At 39.9% G+C, this 21,033-nt stretch overlaps 1 protein-coding gene across 1 annotated transcript; it reads left to right on the top strand.

Moving 5' to 3' along the window:
* The first annotated feature begins 6,289 nt into the window (after positions 1-6,289).
* On the top strand, positions 6,290-9,877 carry LOC146636290 (zinc finger BED domain-containing protein 4-like). Its single transcript, XM_085349509.1, has 4 exons — positions 6,290-6,413; positions 7,377-8,437; positions 8,583-8,899; positions 9,108-9,877. Exons 1-4 carry the CDS (start codon positions 6,333-6,335, stop codon positions 9,461-9,463), a joined length of 1,815 nt encoding a protein of 604 aa, XP_085205635.1. The 5' UTR covers positions 6,290-6,332; the 3' UTR covers positions 9,464-9,877.
* The last annotated feature ends 11,156 nt before the right edge of the window (positions 9,878-21,033 follow it).

The raw sequence follows: 21,033 nt of genomic DNA, 5'->3' as shown, positions 1-21,033 counted from the left end.
AATTAACCTAAAATAACTAACACAACAAACTAAACATGCACAGCAAAAATTAGCTTGGTGTGAAATCTTAAACTCTACGGTTGTGCAAAGAGTGTGGATGAATATTACCTAATTATACTGTCGTTATATAATAACAGTTTTTATTATTATATAATTGGTATGTAAATATAATTATTTAAGTCACACAAATACACTTCTTTCAGAGCTTTTCCCCTCACATAATGATAAAAACATCATGAAAAATCACAAGTACGTAACTTAACTAGCTTAAACCCATTTTTATTGACCCTTTTTCACATTTGTGACTCCTCCTTTCACTCTTTCGTTCTCTGTTAAAGCGATCAAGGTCCGGTGAAGGGTCAAGGACGAGCCACCACCCGCTTGTCTTCCCCCCCCCGAGGTGCTTTTTGCCTTTGTCACAACATGTCCTTGAAGCTTTCAGCTACTTTGGTGAGGTAGGTTTGGGTGTACAGAAACAGTGAGTATATGTGAACCTTGCGTGCGTGCGTGTTAATGTATGAACAGTCTTTGTGTGTGTGCACGCAAGCATGTGCCGATTAACAGTAAGAGAGCAGCACAGCCCCCCTGTGGCTTCAGCGGCTTCCTCTGACCTCGGTCACGTGCCGTGGAGGTTGAGTGGAAACTTTAGTGTAGAGCTCTTTCATGTTTGACTTTCAGCACAAGTCCCTGGACAGTGACCCCCAGCATGACCATTTCCTTTTGACAGCTGAGTGTGTGTTTGTTATGTGCTGTCAAATTCTCTCTGTGTGCCCAGTAAAATAGCTATGTTTCTCTCTTTAACGTTGTAAGGTCTTGACCTTACTGTGTTGTGTTTGCCCTCAAATGACTAAACAAATTTAAGCTGAACTGAATGAAATGCTCTCCCCCACAAAAAAATCATAAGAGCTTTCTGACATATGATGGTCTGGACATTAAGTTACAGATTAGTTTCTTACTCTAAGTTCAAAGGTCAGTTAAATATACTCTCCGATCTTCGTAAATGCTCACCGAATTTAAAATAGTGCAACGAAACCTGTGAATGCATGCGTGCAGCCGGTGCAGTGGAGATTAGCACTGGGCTGATTATAGCCATGTAAACCTGCTTAGGGTGAGGATGAAAATTAGATCACATCCCAACAGCCTCGCAGCTGGCTCTCCCATTGGTTTGTTACATCATCCATTCACAACCCATCTGTTTTTCTTGGTTTCACAATACAAGCTCCTTTTTGGCTAGTGGCACTGGCTATTGGAAATGGAAGAAAAACGCTCACTTAACTTTTTTCTTTATATATATATATATATATATAAAAAGATACATTTTTTAAATGGTAGATAGTGCAAGCTGGCTGAAATGATTGGCAGACTGTTAATGTGATTACAGCTAAGTGGGTGTGAAAAATGTTGATTTAGTTCTAAAATGATGAGCGCTACAGTGTTATTTATAAATGTAGTTTTTAAAGGTACTGTGTTTAAAATGTCACCACTAGATGTCAGTATATTGCACATTGCAGTCCACTAAGTTCTGTTTTCTTTCCCCTCCCAATTTAAGTGCATTCTAGCTATGATGTAATGAATATAGCTGTGTTTACCTCAGCTGTCAATATGCGGGGTGGTATGTCCGGAGGAGGCTGTAAAACATTGTGAAAGGAGTCGAATTCAAGTCATGGAGTGAGTGACACTTACTTATGTCCAATGACAGTGATGGACAGTGTTCAGGATGATGGAACTTTCCCGTTGGTAAGCACTGCTGTTAGCCTGAGTTAGCTGCTGTTACTAGGCATTAGTGAAACTTTCTTTAAAGTGGATCTAAGTTTGTTGGACTTAGATGAAACAAACTTGGATCTGAATCCAACTTGGATCCAAGTCATATCAGAGTGTATTCACAAGCTTAGTGAATAAAGTGAGGATGTAATATAACTGTTTATCAGAGGGAAAGTGTGATTTTTAGGACACTCAAGCTAAACAATAGCTGGCACAATATCAGGTTATAATTAGCTGTTGTTGTTTAGCCAGTTGTCTGGAGATGGTTAAGATGGGTGGCACGTTTAATCTGTTGACAATAAGTAATTGGGATAATATCAGGAATTAATATGCATGGTTTTTTTTATAATGTATTTTTATTAGTTTTTCTGTTTTCACAAATAATACATAATTACATAACATAATAAAGTGTACAATTCAGAACCAAAAATAAATAAATAAACAAAAACAAAAACAAACAGACTGATAATTAAGCACTGAACACCAGCTCAGTTCCATCTAAAAAAATAAAAAAATAAATGAATAAAGAGAGAATACAATACAGTACAATACCTGTGGTCCCAGTAGTACGTTGCAGTTTGAACACTCAAGAGAATCCTTGTAACATAATATTAGAAACGTCAGGTTCCACATAATTCAAGTATGGTTCCCACACCTTAAAGAATTGATCTGTTTTAGAGTGCAGTACACATGTAAGATATTCCAATGGCACTAATTAATATGCATGTTAATGCACGTGCAGTTCAGGAGGTGAGGCTTGAGGAAGAAGAGAATGAAGCCAGTCTTATTATCTCTTTCCTTTCCATTTTTGCTTCCTTTGGTGAAGGCGACCCCTTCTCAAATAATAAAACCTTAATATCTTGAATCTGAACGGTCAGGCAGAAATTAAACTGCACTTGAACACCTACGATCTCTTCTCTTTCACCTTTGAACTACTATGTATGTGATTGGTCTTTAGCGACAAACATAAAACACAATTATGTAGAACGTAAATGTCCGACTATGTATTTTTAATACATATAAAGGTACCCCAATTTTTTTAATGGATTCTTTCTGAAAACACATCAATTTGTTGAAAGATGTAATTATACACTAATTAATGGATATTAATATATTTTCCTTCTTTTTAATAAATAATCTCAAAAAACCAGCTGACCATACTATGTACAATAATACTGACTGATTATAAATAGAAAAAAATTAGGAGACAGATGTAGAAAACACTTAGTAACAGTTCAAAAAAAGCAATGAAGTGGAGAAGTGAACAAGAGAGGAACTGAGCAACAGAGAGGAGAGAGTCCTGAGGAGTTAAGAAGTTATAAAGTGACAATGTGGAAAAGAAAGAGAGAACATAGAGAGAGAAGTAGGAGTTGAGCCAGCACACCCTCCATGTGCCTTCATATTTGATGAGCCCTCTTACAAGGACCCTGTGCCCCTGGGGCTTCCAAACTCTGCTTGTGTAAGTGCGCTGATGCCCTCACTTTACTCCTTCTCTTCCTCTCTTATCCCCTCCTCTTTTTGCTGGCTCTCCTCCCTCTTTTGGCTTCCCTGTCTTTCTGCCTCTTAATCCTCTGCTTAGCTCCTCCTTTTCTCGCCTTCCCCCCTTCTCCCCCCTCCACTCCTCCTCTCTTTCTGAGCCTCGTGCTCAGCCAGGCGGCAGTGTGCTAATGCACCATGGCACATTCTGCAGCTTCGAGTCACAATGCGACCAGGCTTTATGCAGTGACCGCACAGCGACCTCCCTCAGCATCGCTGCATAGAGGCACTGTGCTGTGCCAGGGCCTGTTTAAGGTGAGGATGGAGGCGATGGATGGAGGTTTAGAGAAGGAGAGAAGAGAGAAGAGTATGGAAAAGAGATGAGGTGCGAGTAAGCAGGATTCTGCTTCTCACAGGTATCACCTCAGATGAAAGTAAGATTAATTAGCTGAAAATGGCTGAAATATCCTGAGCCAAGCGCGTATGCAGTTGTAGCACATAGTTCCTTACTTTTCACCCAGAAGACCCACTGGAGTCACTGGATATTAACCCTGATAAGGATAAGTGGCAGAGAATGGATAGATAGCTTATTATTTAATATCTCATTTATTTTTATGTTTCTCTTGCTGCTGCAACAGAAATCTGTTTTCTTTCTTTCTTCTTTGCCTTGGTCAGGTCACGTTCTTTTGTCCCCGAGGTCCCAACAGCTTCCTGCCATCACACCTTCCCATGATCCTGAGTTTTTTTCCCACATCCCTCAGACACGTTCTTCTCAGTCCTCACAGCTCAGCAGAAACAACCAGAGGGAAGGAGAGAGATAAAAGGACTTTGATAGTGAGAAAAGGAGTGGTGAGACCTTAAAGGTCAATATTATGAGGGTGGGTGTGGAGCGCAGGAAGAGAGACAGCAGGAGGGAAATTTATAATTTTTGTACGTAAGGGAATTCAAATATTTCACGGTAAACTTGTCCTGTTTTATTTATTTGTTGCTCGTGAATATTCTCAATATTGATGGGGAGTATGTCCATCTTTATAATTGCTCTGCCATAGACAGTATTACTGAGTGTTGAAGCTCTACTTCATTTCTCCACGAGTTTCTTTTTGAATAAAAATGATCGTAATGGAGCTACTCTGATTACAGAAAGCTAGTTATATAATGAAGAAGGGCATATATTTTTAAACAGTACAGAATTTACAGTAATTTTCTGTAAATCTGCAGGTTTATTTAGTTATTTGATTAAAAAAAACACATTTCCTGTGTTACGAAATCAGTTTCACCCCGGTTCTTTTTATTCCTCGGGCATCCAGAGACGGCACCGGACGCAGTAGTCATTTTCACAAAAACCTTTATTCATCTTCATTTAAGCATGCATCTTCTAGAAGGGGAGATGTGCCAGGCCGGTGTCCCTCTGCAAATCTTCACTCCTTTGTTTGTTACAGTCAGCTTTATAGAAGCGACCTTATCATAAAACCCCCATGGTGTGCTGCAAACTCTGTGTCTGTGTGAGTGCACTCACACCTGTGAGATGTACTTCAGTACTCTTATAACACTCTTGTTCAGCAGATTAGTTTCTAAGTAAACTGTCTGCTAGTTTTTGACGAGGACTTTATTCAAGCAAACAAGCAGCACGTCAGACCACGTTGTTAAAGAAGTTTCATCAAAAATCATCTTCAGTTCATAAACTGAAGATGATGAAGAATTACACATCAGTATACATCAACAAAGAAGTGTTTTCATGGCCATTAGAATAGTTTTCAGGTTTTCCAAGTGGTAGCTGCATAGACAGAGACCACCCTCACTAACGTCCGATGCACACCATGTTATTTTGTTGTATAAGCAGGCCTGAAACACGACACAAACTGCTCTGTTGACAAACGAGCTTCTAGGGTTACCCCAGTAGGCTTTCAAGAGGTAAAGAGCGAAGACAACCATCACCTGGTTGTATAGGAGAGCCTACATGGCTTTTTCAGTCTGAGTAACCACATCTGCTCATTCTAGCTGAAAATGACTGAATATTTGCATCAAGTTCAATCTGCAATATGTAAATACTCTTTTGCTTCTCATTACTTGCTCCACTAGATCATTAGTAAGCCATAAATTATAATCCATGTTTTCCTTTTAATGAAATTTAGTGCCAGTGGTCAGGCAATGTCACTAACTGTTAGCAGGGAAACGTGGGTTTTAGCCTCATGGTAAGATAGCAAACTTAAATTTAACTTGCATTAAAACAAGCACGTCTCTCCTAGCATCAGGGACTAGTCTGAGATGCATATATCATATGGTTGCTTTGAAGATGGTAAAAGAACAAAGGAGGGCTTAAATAAAATCAATAAACCATACAAAAGCACTCTGAAGACAGATTTCTTTGATACTCATTGACTTTACGGTCTCACAGTTTACTCGCTCAACTCCTGCGTGCACTTACCGTCAGTGTGTGTAAAGCTGCAAAGATCAACCACTCAGCAACAGCACAAACAAGGTCGAATTTACATGTACTTTATATCTGTCAGGGGAGTGCGCTTTAGCAGCTGCACTGCAGATGAACCTAAAATGTTGAGACACTAAAGTGAAAACAACATGACTTAGTGTACGATAACCAGGGGTGGAAGTAACGAATTACAAATACTCACGTTACTGTAATTAAGTACATTTTTTGGGTACTTGTACTTTTACGAGTAATTTTTCAAGTGTGTAATTTTACTCATACTTGAGTACAACTTACACCATGTAATCTACTTCGCTACTTATAAAATCAAAAGTCACTACTGAGTACGCCCACAATTTGAATTAATATTCAAACCTTTCGTCTGCATTTTTGCAGCCAATAAGGCCGTGCAATCGCAACCGCGCCAATTTAAGATGTAAGCAAAGAATAAACTCCGCTGCAGCAGCAGGCACAGGTGTCTGGAGGTGCTAAATGGTGGAGTATAAACTACTTTATAGACGAAAGATTTGGAGACAAAGAAGCCAAAATGGAGACAGAGGACAACACTGTCAACCATGAAAACGACGTAGAAAAGACGGAGGACGTGTGCCCGTGGCCATACCTGGAGGAATTTTTCGTGTACAGAGGAAGAAAAGGAGACAGCGTCCAGATGCAGTGCAAACTTTGTTTGACCTCTACAGTCATTTCAGCTTACAAGACTTCAGCATCTAATCTAAAAAAACACATTGAGGTAAGAGGTTTTACAACTATACGTGTATGATATTGCTTTCTTATTTTTCATGTGTGTTAAGGTTACTAGTTTGGCTAAGATATTGTCACCGCCATTGGTTAGCCTGATATTAAAATAAGACGGAGCTAGCTAATGTGCGTGTGTGCATGCATAACTGAGCTACAATTCGTAGGAATGTTTTAGCTTATTATTTGGATAACCACCGTCATTACAATAAATTAAACTTGTAGTCATTTAAAACTCACAGGCCTACAATCAGCTGGCCTATTTAAAAAAACAAACAAACAAAAAAACAAACAAACTTGAACACAGTGCTGAGCTGCATCTCAAATTAATCTTCCAGCTCTCAGCTGACATGTACCAGAGCCCGATTGATGGATCAGTTGATCAGTATCATTGGCCTGATATAGGTCTATCATAGTGACATGGCTCTTAATCAGTAGGGTTATATGTTTCCCAATATGATATCTTTTTTTAAAGAACATAATGTGGATTGGTTTTATTTGTTAGCTGTATGGGCAGCATTTTTGTGTATGTGATCCCTTTTCTTAAATTAGATTTGCTAGATACACATATTTTGCTCTCTTAGTATTTTTAGGACCTGACTAATACTGAAAACTTTAGGGTGATACTGATAAAAAGGAGTTAAAAATTTAGATACTGATACATTGGTCGATACTCTTTTTACAGATAGTATACATATTACAGAACTTAGAATGTATACAGAAATTCATGTTTTTTGCAATGATCGTTCAAAATTGGTTTACACTTGTGAATAAATACAGCAATATATCTGCAAGATTTGACAAAATTCACCACTCTTTTATACTATGCTCAACAATCAAAGATTAGCTCAAGTCTAGTTGAATAATGTTTTAAAAATGTGTTTTCTTTTAGTGTTAATCACAGTGATGTTATGAAGTAATGTATGAACCTGACGTATGATAATATTTATCTCTACAGAGGAAACATCCATCGAAGACTGAGCAGTACAATATCACTGTGGCATCAACATCTCGACAGCGAAAGACCACAGCCACACCAAACAAGCTCTCAGCAAATACACAAGCCAAGTTACCAGACCTGATGTTGAGAGCTGCAAACAAACATGTTCCACAAGCAACTGTTGACAAGCTTGTCATCAATTTCATATGTGAGGGTCTACAGCCATTTGCAGTGGTAGAACAGCCATCTTTCAAAGAATTGGTTACCACATTACAACCTCAAGCCAAAGTCATCTCCAGACCCACTGTCCGTGCCAGAATCTGTGAAGCTGCTGATCACATGAAGATGACTTTGGTTGCAGAATTGGATAAAGTCAAATTTGTTGCTACCACTACTGATTGTTGGTCAGCTCATCAGAAAAGTTACCTTGGAGTCACATGCCATTGGATAGAGGAAGCGTCCCTGGAAAGAAGATCTGCAGCACTAGCATGCAAAAGATTGAGAGGGTCTCACACATTTGACATGCTTGCTGGTGCGCTTGATGATATCCATTGCCAATACAAGATTAGAGGCAAAGTTGTAAGAACCACAACTGATAGTGGATCCAACTTTGTCAAGGCCTTCCACATGTTTGGGGCACAAAATGATGCAGATGAAGCTGAAGATGAAGCAGACCCAGAAACTATTGACCTGACTGACCATAGGGACTACCATGAGGCAAGTGCAATTCTTGATGAAGACTCTGGTTTGGAGTATCAACTTCCGCCTCATCAGCGATGTGCATGTCACCTGCTAAACCTTGTGGCAACAACTGATGCTGCCCTAGCAGAGAGCATGAATGAAACCTACAAGAGGCTCTCCCGTGCAACCTTTGCAAAATGCCAGGCCATTTGGAACAAAACTGGCCGATCTCATTTGGCTAATGAAGTGGTAGAGGACAAGTGTGAGCTACAGATCATTCGTCCCAATGCAACACGATGGAATTCAACCTACCTTGCCATTGAAAGGATAATACGCATCATTGATGAGAAGGGGGAAGATGCCATCAGGAGCATTTGTGAGGAGTTCAAGGTGAAAATGTGAGTAAAATTGGACACCTACCAATATGGTTTCAAATTTTGTGAATTTTCCTTAATGGATGGTTAAAAACGTGAGCAGACTCTTAATATTAAATCAGAAGATCCCTATTATAGTCATGGTGGGTTTTGTTGTTGTGTCTTACAGGTTGAGTCCTGCAGAAGTTGCATTCCTAAGGGAGTACTGTACCACCATGAAGCCACTGGTGAAAGCTTCAAACATCCTTCAGTCTGAGTCCACTTCCTTTATGGGATGGCTCCTGCCAGTAATCCAACAACTACTGTCCAAACTTAGCAGGCTGGAGACATCAAGCAAGACATGCGTGCCACTCATCAGAGCCCTGCAAAATGGCCTTCAAAAGCGTTTTGGAGCGATGATGGAGGATCCAGAGTTGGCTGCAGCTGCAGTCCTCTTACCCAAGTTCAAGACTTCCTGGACTGACAGAGCAGATGTAACAGAGGCTGGTAAGGATTCATGTGATCCCATTTTTGTGTATTTTTACATTTGAACACATGCTTAAGTGAGTATTTCACCTAATACATTGTAAGTTATTGATGGTCTGTCCTGAATACTAAACAATCCTTTTTGAGAATTTGCCGATTTTAAATTTGTGTTCAGGAATAATCACTGAAATTTAAATAACAAAATTGTGTTATCTACTTGCAATTACAGCCTTGACATACATCAAACAACATCTTGAAACGACAGAGCATGAGAGTGAGGATCAGCAAAGAGAGTCATCTGATGAAGATGAATTCTTCTCCAGACCAATCTCCAGAAGGCTGCAAAGTGCAGTTGAGCTTGATGGTTATCTTGCTTGTGCCACAGACACCATGGAGCTGCTGCACTCCTTCTCAGCCATCAAAAACCTCTCTCTTAAACTAAACACAGCTCTGCCTGCTTCTGCTGCGTGTGAACGACTTTTTAGCTGTGCTGGTCTACTCTTCACTGCCAAACGAAGTCGGATTGCCTCTGTTAATTTAGAAAACCAGCTCTTGCTGAAACTGAACAAAAGGTTCAGAAAGTAAAGTGTGAAAGAAATGCTAAGACTTTAAGACACTTACCTGCCTGTTGTTCAGTGTATGGGGAAAAGTTTAAATGGTTCTACGCATGTTCAGAAACATTTTTGTCATTGTTTTAACAAACAAAATTCCTCCTTTTATATCTACATTTATTTACAAAACAAGTTACCTTTCTATACCTTGTTCATCTGAAAAATGTGCTTTGAACATAAATATTTATACTGGTGAATCGAGTTGAATGCCTGCTATTGACAACAGAATAAAACATCAGTCTGTTAAAAAGTAATTAATACTCTGAGTAGTTTTTGAGAACAGTACTTTGTACTTTTACTCAAGTATTTTTTTAACACCAGTACTTTTACTTGTAATTGAGTACAATTTAACCAGTGTAACAGTACTTGTACTTGAGTACAAATTTTGAGTACTCTTTCCACCTCTGACGATAACCAATCTGTCCTGTATGCAGAGTCATATGTTGTGTTGCAACTAACACTCTGATCCTTTCTTATAGGATCACCTCTCCTCTTCCATCCAGGTCACAGAGCATTGAATCAGCCCGGGTCATCATGAGGGCAGCGCTCCACAAAACTCATTGCCCTTCTGACACACATCCTGATTATATTCATAAAATGGTGTTGGAAGGGACACCATGACGCAAAATGCTAATGCCACTGGGACAGTGATACCATAACAGCTTCAGGTCAGTCAGCCACTTTATAATGTGTGCACACAACGCTTAAACAAACATGATACAACCAGAAGTGAAAGACACACACAAGCATGCTGGCCAACACAAAGTACAAATGGTGTTTTCTGCCTGAGGTTTTTTTTTTTTATCTATTCAATTAAAGTGCTTGCATTTTACTCATTTTCTGAAGCCACAGTGCTGGAATTAGGCCAAAGCAAACACAGTGATGTTTGTGGAGGATGGATAGATGTGTGTCTAGTAGATGGACAACTGATATGATGATTTAATTGATTGGATCTCAGAGTGTTATGACTACAGGGCACGGTGACAGGAGTCTGCAAAATTTTCAGGTTTTAAAATATTTAGTATAGTAGTATAACTCAGCATAGCACAAAGTCAAACTTCTGGGATATGAATATGTCCAGGTAAGTAAATACAGTAAAATTAATTAATCTCATATCTTTTAAGATAAATATCACAAAGTCCATGAAGGGCAAATTACTGCAAAATAAACATAAAATGTTACAGATCAGGTGGATCCACAGAGCTCAGGCTCAGTGGACGAGAGCTTCAGAGTCTGAGGGGCATTGTTGCAAAACGTCTGTCACCTTTACCTTCAGTTTTCAGCCTCGTATGATCATTTCGAGGACTTATTGAGCAGTGATGTTCTGAAGAACTAGGGCTGGGCGATATGACCCAAAATTCATATCTCGATATTTTTTAGCTGGATGGCGATATAAGATATATATCTCGATTTTTTTTTTTTTTAAGCCATAAAGTAAGAACAAAAAGAGAGTTCTTAGTCAAAGCTGTGTCCCAGATGTCACACAGGCACTTTTATTAACATACAGCACAGATGTACATGAAAAATTACTCAAAATTAAATTATGAGCATTCATTAAATAATCATGCTCCATAAATAAAAGAAAACAAGGTTGTTTTTGTGCTAAACAAAGAGCTCACAATTGTGCAGTCAAAATGTAAACTAAAAGACGCTGAGCGTAATAACAAAGACAGACAGATTTCACAGCTGCTCTGTTCCCAAGTTTTACTGTGTGACTGATAGCCTGGAGTTTGAAATCCGCTTCATAACCACGTCTCTTACAGGTGCCATTTATGGTCCTTATCCACACACAATACGGTAATATTATGTTGATGCACAGTACGTATCACTCCGCGAAGCTCCTCGGTAGCCGTAATGCGCCGACAATCTATCAAGCGGTGCAGCTCCGTAGCTTACCAAAGTCGTACTCAAACATTTTTGACAGATTGCTGAGCGCCGTGTACCACATAAAATCAGTTCGCGGCCATCAAGCACAACCAGAATTCATACATAAGGCGCGCTATCAACTTTTGAGAGAATGAAAGGATTTTAGGGTTAGCGCTGTTAGCTCGTTAGCATGTTTAGCTCGTTAGCACGTTGACGCCGTCCAGCCCCACGCATGGGGCGATGCGCAGTAACTCGTTAACGGAGATTTGCCGTGTCCGTCTTGTCGCTGCCTGCATGTGAAGCGATGGGGGAGGAGGGGGAGTTGTCTTCAGTGAAGGCGAGGCGGAGTAACGTTGCGTAGAGACAAAAGTGGACGAAAGAGAGGCAAACTTGCGGCTCCACAACTATAATTATAACGTAACATAGACTATATCGATATAAAGGATATTGTCACATCTTATATCTCGTATAAAAATATATCGATATGTTTTAAAAACTCGATATATCGCCCAGCTCTATGAAGAACCTACAGAGGCTCTGAGGAGGTTTTGTTAAGACAAGTGGAAAGAAAATCCGAGTATGATCAGTGCATGATGCTCGACTGTGAGCACAAGTCCCACTAAAGGACCTCATGCAGTCTGTTTATGACAGTTTTGATAGAAACATCCAGATGAGTAGCCTGCTGGAGGTCATTGCAGGGTTCCAGCAGTGGTCTTTATGTACCCACAAAAGAGCAGATACCAGTCCTCCTGCCCTGACCCTGTCCAGTTCTGTTTGTGTGGTATCTCCTCCACACTTTGAGGCTGTGATGGGAGGAACAGCACACTTTCTTTTGATGGATGTGGAAGAGCTGGTCTATCAGTGCAACCTGAGTGGGCAACAGGTACCATGTATATATTTCATGTAGTGAGAAGAATGCTAGCAAAAAGAAAAAAATAGAAAAACATCTGTTAGGAAACTCTGATGAGCCACTGTTCCCTTAATTCTTTTGTCATCAGTGTGTATCCATTACAGCCTTGCATGTCATCATTGAGTCAGCAGAAACACTGTCCTCTGTCACTTGTCTCAGACCGCAACAAACCTCTTGGTGTATTAGCAACTAGTAAGCTGGTGGTAAGCACAGAGGAATGTTTGCGTCAGTTCACATGAATTAGCTAAGCCTCCTTTAGGAATAAGAGGAAGTCTGTGAAACCCCCAAAAGTTTGACAAGCCCTCACTTATTCTTAAAAACAAAACCTAAGAGTATTCTGACAGAACTTGCCACACACCAACCTCAATCACCCAGTTACCACCTTAAATGATTCAGTAGGATGGAAGTTACATGCAGAATAAAATGTCCATTTTCAGGCTAAAATGATGTAGCTTCACACCACGTGTATCACACGCTGATTGCTGTTTTTTGATGCTGGATGTGCTGCCGGTTTTATCAGATAGAACTGAGGAAGACCAGTGTTTCACCACAATGACTAAAGCGCACATAAATTAAAAAAACAAACAAACTGAAGAAGTGTAAGTGAATAGCATCGCAAATAAAACCTGCTGAATCAGTTTATTGTTGAGCAAATCTTCTAAGGCCACATTTACTTGTGCTCGAAGAACTCTGATTAAACTCACGTCACTCCTGCAACATGTGGGAGACTCAGATGTCTTATGCAGAAATATTTAGCGCATCAAGTTCAGCTGAGGGTAAACTAGTGCAGCTAGTACCGGTTGACGCATGAAAAACCAACATCCACTTTGGAAAGCAATTTAGGGTGCACTGAAACTGAAACAGTGCATAAATGTGTAGTTCTTATTGCTCTTCATACTCTCTGAGTACAAGTGGCTGGTCTGACGAGGGAGAGCAGGCATGTTTTAACTATGGTGCTCAGAATAGAGGCGCTCTGTATTAGTGCTGGGTATCATCACTGATTTCTAGAATCGATTCGATTCAATTCGATTAAAATCTGGGAAATTTTGCCTCAGACAGTCAGAAATATTATAATTCAGATCAGTGCATTTATATATTTTTGTATCTATAAAAAGGAAGCTGACACTTTCCAGACTTTATCAAAGGTGTGAGCATCACAGCAGAGGCCTTTGTGTCAAAGTAGCTGAAGATAAAACACAGAAAAACATGAAGGTGATTTTCCTGGCCTGGGATTTTATAAAAATATTCTGCAGTACATCAAAAATGAAAGAAAACCATTAATCAACATATGAACGTTACCTCGGAAGTTACAGCGGTTTTATTAGAGACACAGCATTTTGCATTTTGCATAATTTTAAAAAGTTTACATTTGTTCAGAAGCCTATTGAAGAGCAGAAATGAGGCTTTCTTTTCAGAAGTAAGTAAAAGGAAAAAACAATGGTAGACTTGTGCGTGACAAGCAAGCGAATAATGCAGAAAACAGATTTTTAGATGGGAAGCTGTTCTTGAAGTACAGAGAGAGAGAGAGAGAGAGAGATGTGCATGAAGTGTGATTTTTATTGTGGTGGAAGCAAAACAGCAAAAGTCAGAGGGAATTCATGACGATGTTTATGTGAGGCGTAGTTTGGATCTTCTTTTGCTGCTGGTTCGGTCAATATTGTTTGCAGAGAGATAAAACAGCTTTAGAATCAGCGCAAAAAAGGGCATAAACGCTGGCTTTTTTGGGGGGGGAGATGAAAAAAACAGAACTTTGGTTTTTAGTTTGACAGCAAACCTTTTTTGGCATTATCAGGTTGATTATGAAAGGGGTTCAAAAGTTCAAGAGGTTGGGAAGGGATTCCCCTTTGGGCAGATGTAAAAATCATCAGTAAAGGGACTGCAGTTTCAGGCTGCAGAGCACGAGGATACAAAGTTCAAACAAAGGTCTTCCTTCTTTACTGTGAAAGAAACAAAAATAAAAGCAGAAATGAAAATGATCAAGCCAGCATTCCTCTGCTGGGCATGAATGGAAGGTCGTCAGTGTTCAGTCTGAGCACTCCTGGTGATTAAAAATGCTGAAAACATTTGATAGATTATTCAAAATGTTTTTTTTTACTCAATTTGTGCTGCAGCTGCTTATTAGTTTGAGGTCACGGTGCGTATTATTTCCACAAATATGTAAAAGATTCTCCCAATAATATTATTGTTTCAATGTTTAAAGCTAGATTTCCCCTTCAGTTTGTATTATTCTATTGAAAAGTCATTATTTTATAACTGATAAAGACCCATAAAGTTCAGTATAGTGATCAGAGCAGCTTTAACTAACAGTACTGACTCAAATGTGAAAATGTGATACGCTGCTTTCTCAGATACAGTAAGAGGAGCCGGGCTAAGATGTTTTTTCTTCAGCAAGTGTGTGATCCTCACCTCCCCTGGCATTCCCTGCAGTGCCAACGCTGAGGTCTGCCACCCTTCCTCTCCGGCTCCTCTTACCGGGGGTCTCGATGTCGGCGGGGCACAGGGCAATAGATTTTGATGCCGTCTGGCATGTCTGGGTTTTCCTGCACTTTCAGTCAGTCCGCGTGAAGACACCTACAGCTTGGTGCACGTCTCGTTCCTCTTGTGCGTATAGTTGCAACATGTGGTGCTCGTTTACACTGTCACATGATCTGTATATCAGTAAAACGTGTGGATGCTATGCGTGTGCGGCTTCACACGGTCACTTCTGTCTGTTTCCAGCTTGCGCTGATGGGTTATGACCCATAAATTCAGGCAAGTCAGGTGAGGGTTTCTCCAGATACTTGACCCAAGGTCGACTTAGCAATTGTGATCAAAGTGTGAAAAGAAGTCTGGGCATGAGAAATCAGGGTTGAATCGCACCCTGGACCTGGAGTCTAGCTCCTCTGTTCTCAGGTGTTTTCTCACCTCAGATAATTCTAATGTGCAGAGAAGAGAGGAGCGTTGAGAGGGTGTTTTCATAAAAGTGGTGGACAAAGAGACACTGTTAGAGGGCTATTGTTCTCTCACGTTTCTCTCATCTCAAACACCGGCGAGTCACAGATTTGAAAGCAAAGTAAAAGTTTCCCCGGAGAAAAGCAGAGTTACATATTATCCAACATTTGTGTGTAACAACTCCAGAGTTGCGGATATGAATATGAATATATGCACCGAAAATGAAGCGCGGCACATGACAAGACAGAAACGTGCAGGGTGAAGATACAGAGCGGATCATGGGGGAGGGTGATGAGCACTGCAGGGTTTCTTTTGAGGGAGGGGGGAAAAGTTTATTGTAGAGAAAGCAGCTTTAATATTTGGTTTGTCCCCACACATATTTAACTTTATAAAAATGACTCAGAGGTACAGCATGTGCACCATATAGATGGTAAAAAGGAAAGAAAAACCGATAGAGCAGCTCGTGTTTCTGCTGTCTTCTAGTGTGCTCTCACAGTTAATCAGATGTCCCGACATAACCTGGGGTGCACCGCTACGTCACCGCTGCTGGATAGCCGGTTAATCCACTAGAGGCCAGCAAAAACGACATTTGCTGCTCCTGTTATGTTGCCCACGAAAGTTTAGTTGAAATTAATAGTTGCAAATATGACGGCTAAAAAGACGAGACACTAAACTCTACATATATATTACTACAGAGCTGTTTTGGTGTAATCTTTTAAGTGCTTGTTGAGAGATAAAGAGTCATCTTAGTGCTCGTGGTGTTCAAAGGTTATGCACAAAAGGACCTCGTGCAAAAGGACACCTGCCATTTGTCTGTTTTTCAGATTAATCTACTGTTGACTTAGATTTGTTCTCAAAAGTTGTCACCCTTCATGCTAAACTAAACTAACCAGTTGATGGTGAAGAGGTTTAGAAAACACCTCATTATTTGGCACAGAACTTTCCTGGGTTTACTCAATCCATTAATCTTTTGGTTAATGTGACAATCAGTTACACAGAGACCTCCAACCGCTGAAGCTGGGTTGGACTTTCATCCAACCCAGCTTCACTGTGTCAGGAACTAGTTACAGCTATACAAAAAAACAAAATTTTCAAAGGAGACCAATTCTGAGAAAAATTAACTGCACACCATAATTCAGGAGCTTGTATAATCACATTTAGCAACTACTTGACGTAACCTGAAGTAATTGTTTCTTGTAAGTCTCTGAGTCTCTCACATCTTTGTAGAGCAGTTCTGTCCCACTCTTCTTTACAGCATTACTTCAGTTCACTGATGTCTAGTGACACTCATTTATGCACAGCTGTCTTAAGGTCCCACCACAGCATTTAAATCAGGCTCAAGTCTGGACTTTGACTGGACCGTTGCCTGTGTTTGGGATCATTTTGCTTTTACATGACCTCACATTTGAATCTAGAATACTTTGGTATACAGAGTAGTCCATGGTTCGAGTCAATGACTGCAAGGTGCTTTGGCTGCAAATAAAAGCCAGAATCATCACCCCTCCACCACCGTGCTTGACAATTGCTGATAGTTGTTTGTGTTGATATGCTGTGTTAGTTTTTTTTCCTAATGTGGCACAGTGCATCATTGTCAAACTTTAACCTCCAAGGACCTGGCGTCCACATATGTGGACATCACATTTTGGGTTATTTAGACCAAAATACTAAATTTTGCTCTACAAGGGCCTGATATCCACTTACTAGGACGTTATACTGCTACTGTTCTATCAAAATTTTAAACGAATATCCTCATATGTGGCTCTTATTTTTCTTCAAAACAAAAATAAGGTAAAAAAAAAATCTGGTAATTCGTTGTTTTTACATTCATCAGGCCCCAATATGCCCGAATATCAAAGAGAAATTAAAAATGGCTGTGGAAGAGTTCGGGTCTTAGGAGGTTAAAGGACATTGTCAAATACTGTGAAAACATTCTTTTTTTACATGATGGTCTGTTTTTATGTTGATGACGTCTTACTCACTCCACCTCATATTATAATCCCAGACATCCCCATTAGGATAAACTATATATTATATGTATTATAGGCTGCTAAATGCCCCTTTTGCCTGTTATCTAAACGTCATTCTAATAGCACCAGCTTTATTATGTTATGACTTTGTAATTACACAATATTTACCCTTTATTACAGCACTATTATGAAAATATTACCCCACTATTCCCAAGTGGGCTCTACTGTAATGTCCTACCAACAATTCCTTTGGTGTTGCTGCTCCTATGCAGCAGCAGCTCCATCACATTCTGTTCGCCCGTGCAAATGTCAGAATATCCTTTACCCTCCACATCATCTGCTCCCCGCCAGGTCCCTTCACCCTTCAGCAGCTGCAGAGGAACCGCACGCTTTTATATCACTGCGATTTTGCTCTCAGGCAGTGAGAGGAAATGACATCTCACCTCACCTACACAGCCAACAACACAGGCTTTTAAAAACCTCCCCGGTCCTTTCCTCAGCTGTGTCCTCTCCAATATTACACCACCAGCCTAAGAGCTGTGCTCCCTGCTCTGCTCTGACCTAATGGGCTGTAAAGCATTGAGGGCGGGGAGGAGGGGTAGGGGGCTGGCTATCTCACACCTCTGCCTGTCTGTTTTCTCCTGTGCATGTTCCATCTTTTCATATTTTCGGTTCAGTATTTGATCCTGGCTGTATTTTTCCTGTGAATTTGCTGGTCTACAATTAATCAGAAGAAGAATTCGCCCACAGGCATGCGCTGGGGTGAAGCTACGCGTTTGATGCTTAGAAATCGAACATTTCACATGTTTGAAGAGATCACAGTCAGACTGGGTTCAGCCTTGGGATCATGGTTGGGGAGAGAGTTCATTTACTATTTGCCCCCCTTTTGTGTAGATGTTACCCCTTTGTAGCTTTTTCTCCTCATTAGCAGCTTTAATGAGGGAGATCAATTAATTCACTGCATGACTGAAACAGCACAAACCGATCACGCTGGAAATGCAAGAAGTGATTTGATCCAGGATCATATCAGTCTAAAAGAAATGGAATTTGTTACTTTAGGTGTTTGTGTCGGTATAATCAGCTCATGTAGTCAAATGCAATTAAAAGGAGCAACCAAAACCTGTATGCCTACTAGATCTTTCAAGACCTGATTTGCACTGGTCTGAAACCCTTTGCTGGTCCATCTATTGAACCAGACTGACCTTGAAATCCATCTTATGAAGCTGTCCTATGTTAATATCACCAGACCAGTCCAGTCTGGGCTCTATGATTAGCTTTCTGTCCGCTGGAAAGAGGGTTTGGTTTGACAGCTGTTTGTCGCGCTCTTTAAATGCTGACCTTGCACAATCACAGTACAGGGAAAAGCCTTTAAGTGGCCCTACAAACTAACTGTATTAATAGCAGGACAGCCTCTTCAGTCTTTCTTCCGGCTGGATGGGCAGAGTGGCAAAGATGGCATCATTAGACAAGTCAGCTCAGCCAAAGGCATCAGAAAAGAGATCTCATGATGGATTATAGTGGAACTGAAAGCTTATACCAAGGGGGACTTTTGCCCGCAGGACACAAACAGCAGCACCTCAGTACTGGTCTAGCTCAATGGTCAAAGTTTGAAGATGATGCCTGGTCAAAGGAGCCCTCTCACATTGGCCTAAATGACCTGACAGGACTTGATGCATTTCGCTGCCCGGAACATAAGCGATCTGAAAACGTGGAGCTATTTTTGCTGATGTTAATTTGCTCTGTGTTAGGGCCCTGGTTCACAGCTCGGTCAGCCTTCCCTGATACTATATTCCCGTTTGTTTCTGTAAAGGTTCTCCCGTCACATTGCATTTAGGTCGAGATGCCTGTGAACTGTGAAAGAACCGCACGGAGGGACTTGGCCACGCTGAGGCTCCCGGGTCCTGACGTCCGCCGAATTCAGGGGAAGGTTACTGTGCTGAGGGAGTGTTTTTATAATCATGCCTGAGTTTGCTGAATGAGGAGTGCAATTAATCCCTGTGTCATTAAAAAAAAAGTAGAGTAGAAATTTTAACATATATGTTTGCATTCTCATTAGATTATAGAGCCTTAAAAAAATATATATATATATATATACTTTTAATAACAGTTAATAAAATATTAACAGCAAGAAGAATGCAATAAAATATGAAGGTGACTGTTTTGTAAATTAAAAAAAAATACAAATTGTTATTTAAAAGCAGATATTTGTATCCAAAAAATATATTTCCACGCAATATTTCTAAAATAATTCTAAACATCATTAAGCACTGCAAGCTCTTTAAGGTAAATAAGCTGTCTTATTATTTAAAAAGTATTGGTTAAAAATAGATAACAACAAGTCAGGCTGTAAATTGCCACTAAATTATAAATTATTATATTTGTTTGAGAAAAAAAAATAATTACCTGATTTCTGTCTCCAGCAGCAGCAGCAGGAGCATCAGCAGCCTGAATGTGTGTCCTCTCAGAAAAGGCAGTCTCCTGTCTTTATACCAATCTCTCCTCAGTGGGCAAGCTGATCCCTTCATTCTGCGTCTCGTTAACTCTGATTTCATGAATAATTCATCACACAGTCAGAATCACAAATGATAATTGGTTGCCTTTTTTTTTTTTCAAATATATCACAATCACTATTATTGTTATTATTCCCATCTCTGCTGCGGTGCAATTAAACACGAAATTAAATTAATGTGATGGTGAGAAAAATATTTTTCTAATAGCCCTGCATTAACCCTCTTGTTAATTTGAAAACACATTCTGGGAAATTAATTTCAAATTTGAGCACAGTTTGCGAGGGGAAGACGACAAACTCCAAACAGCTAATTTAAGTATTAATTTGTGTAATAGCTCTGCTTATTTTTGCCAGTGGATATATGCTAATATTTCTTTTCGAGCCAGTGTGTTGGGGAGGAGCCTCAGAGGATTAAATAAAGTCAGCGTGGAGCTAAATATTGAAAACAAATTCTGATCAGCATTTTATGTGTAGGAAGAAAAAAAAATGCCAGAAGTTGTTTTTCTTCAATAGTCACTTAAGGCCCATATTAGAGCTGCTACTTTAGCCCGCTTCCTTCACTTTATGTCCCTTGGTAATTCTTTAACGTCAAATTAGCATTCCAGTGGAGCACTCACAAACACAGAGTCGCATTAGTGTGTATTATGTGAGTGTGTGTGTTCTCCTTTAAAACACCCGACGGCTGAGTGTACGCCTTACAGTGATGCGGTTAAACGGAGGTTAACACGTGTTGAGTCTTAATCCAAACATAATTAGGTCACGTTAAGTTCATGACGGAGTAAATATATTTCCTGAATGTACTTTTCTCCCTTCTTTCACACACTTTTATTGTTTTTTGGGGGGGAAGGAGAGGTTCGCACTGACATAAAAAAGACACTTCAGGTTACATTTAAAATTGATGGAACAACTACACTTACTGCTCGATGCTAAAGGCCCAGCTGGTTTACTGCTACTTCCTTTCTGCGTGCACGGATATGGATGCTAGCTGCATGAAACGTTTCATATGTCGCGACCCTGTTGTATTTCTTATTAATTTGAACTTTTATATTTCATAAGATAGTTGAATAAATGATAGTTTACCTTTTTCAGCGTATCACGTAAATCCAAATTCACAACTTGACCACTTTTACAGCTACTACGGTGGTTTTTTTTTGAGACTTTCAAAAGATTTCAAATAAATAAAAATGATTTCAAAACCTTTCGGAGGTTAGTTTCACAATATATAAGATTGCCATGAAATGCTGCGTCACAGGCAGAATAGGGACCAAATGCAGGGTTTTGAAGACGCTGAACTTAAACTCAGCTTTTTTGCTGGAACTGTGTTGAAAATGAAGAGCAGCGGGCAGGAATTCAAAATTAAG

This window comes from Diplotaxodon limnothrissa, linkage group LG3 (genome assembly GCF_057381915.1).
Source record: "Diplotaxodon limnothrissa isolate DT_005_m linkage group LG3, D_limnothrissa_male_GT1.1, whole genome shotgun sequence".
NCBI classification, from domain to species: domain Eukaryota; kingdom Metazoa; phylum Chordata; class Actinopteri; order Cichliformes; family Cichlidae; genus Diplotaxodon; species Diplotaxodon limnothrissa.
The sequence above is the reverse complement of the archived record's forward strand: the minus strand, read 5'-3'. Positions and strand labels throughout refer to the sequence as shown.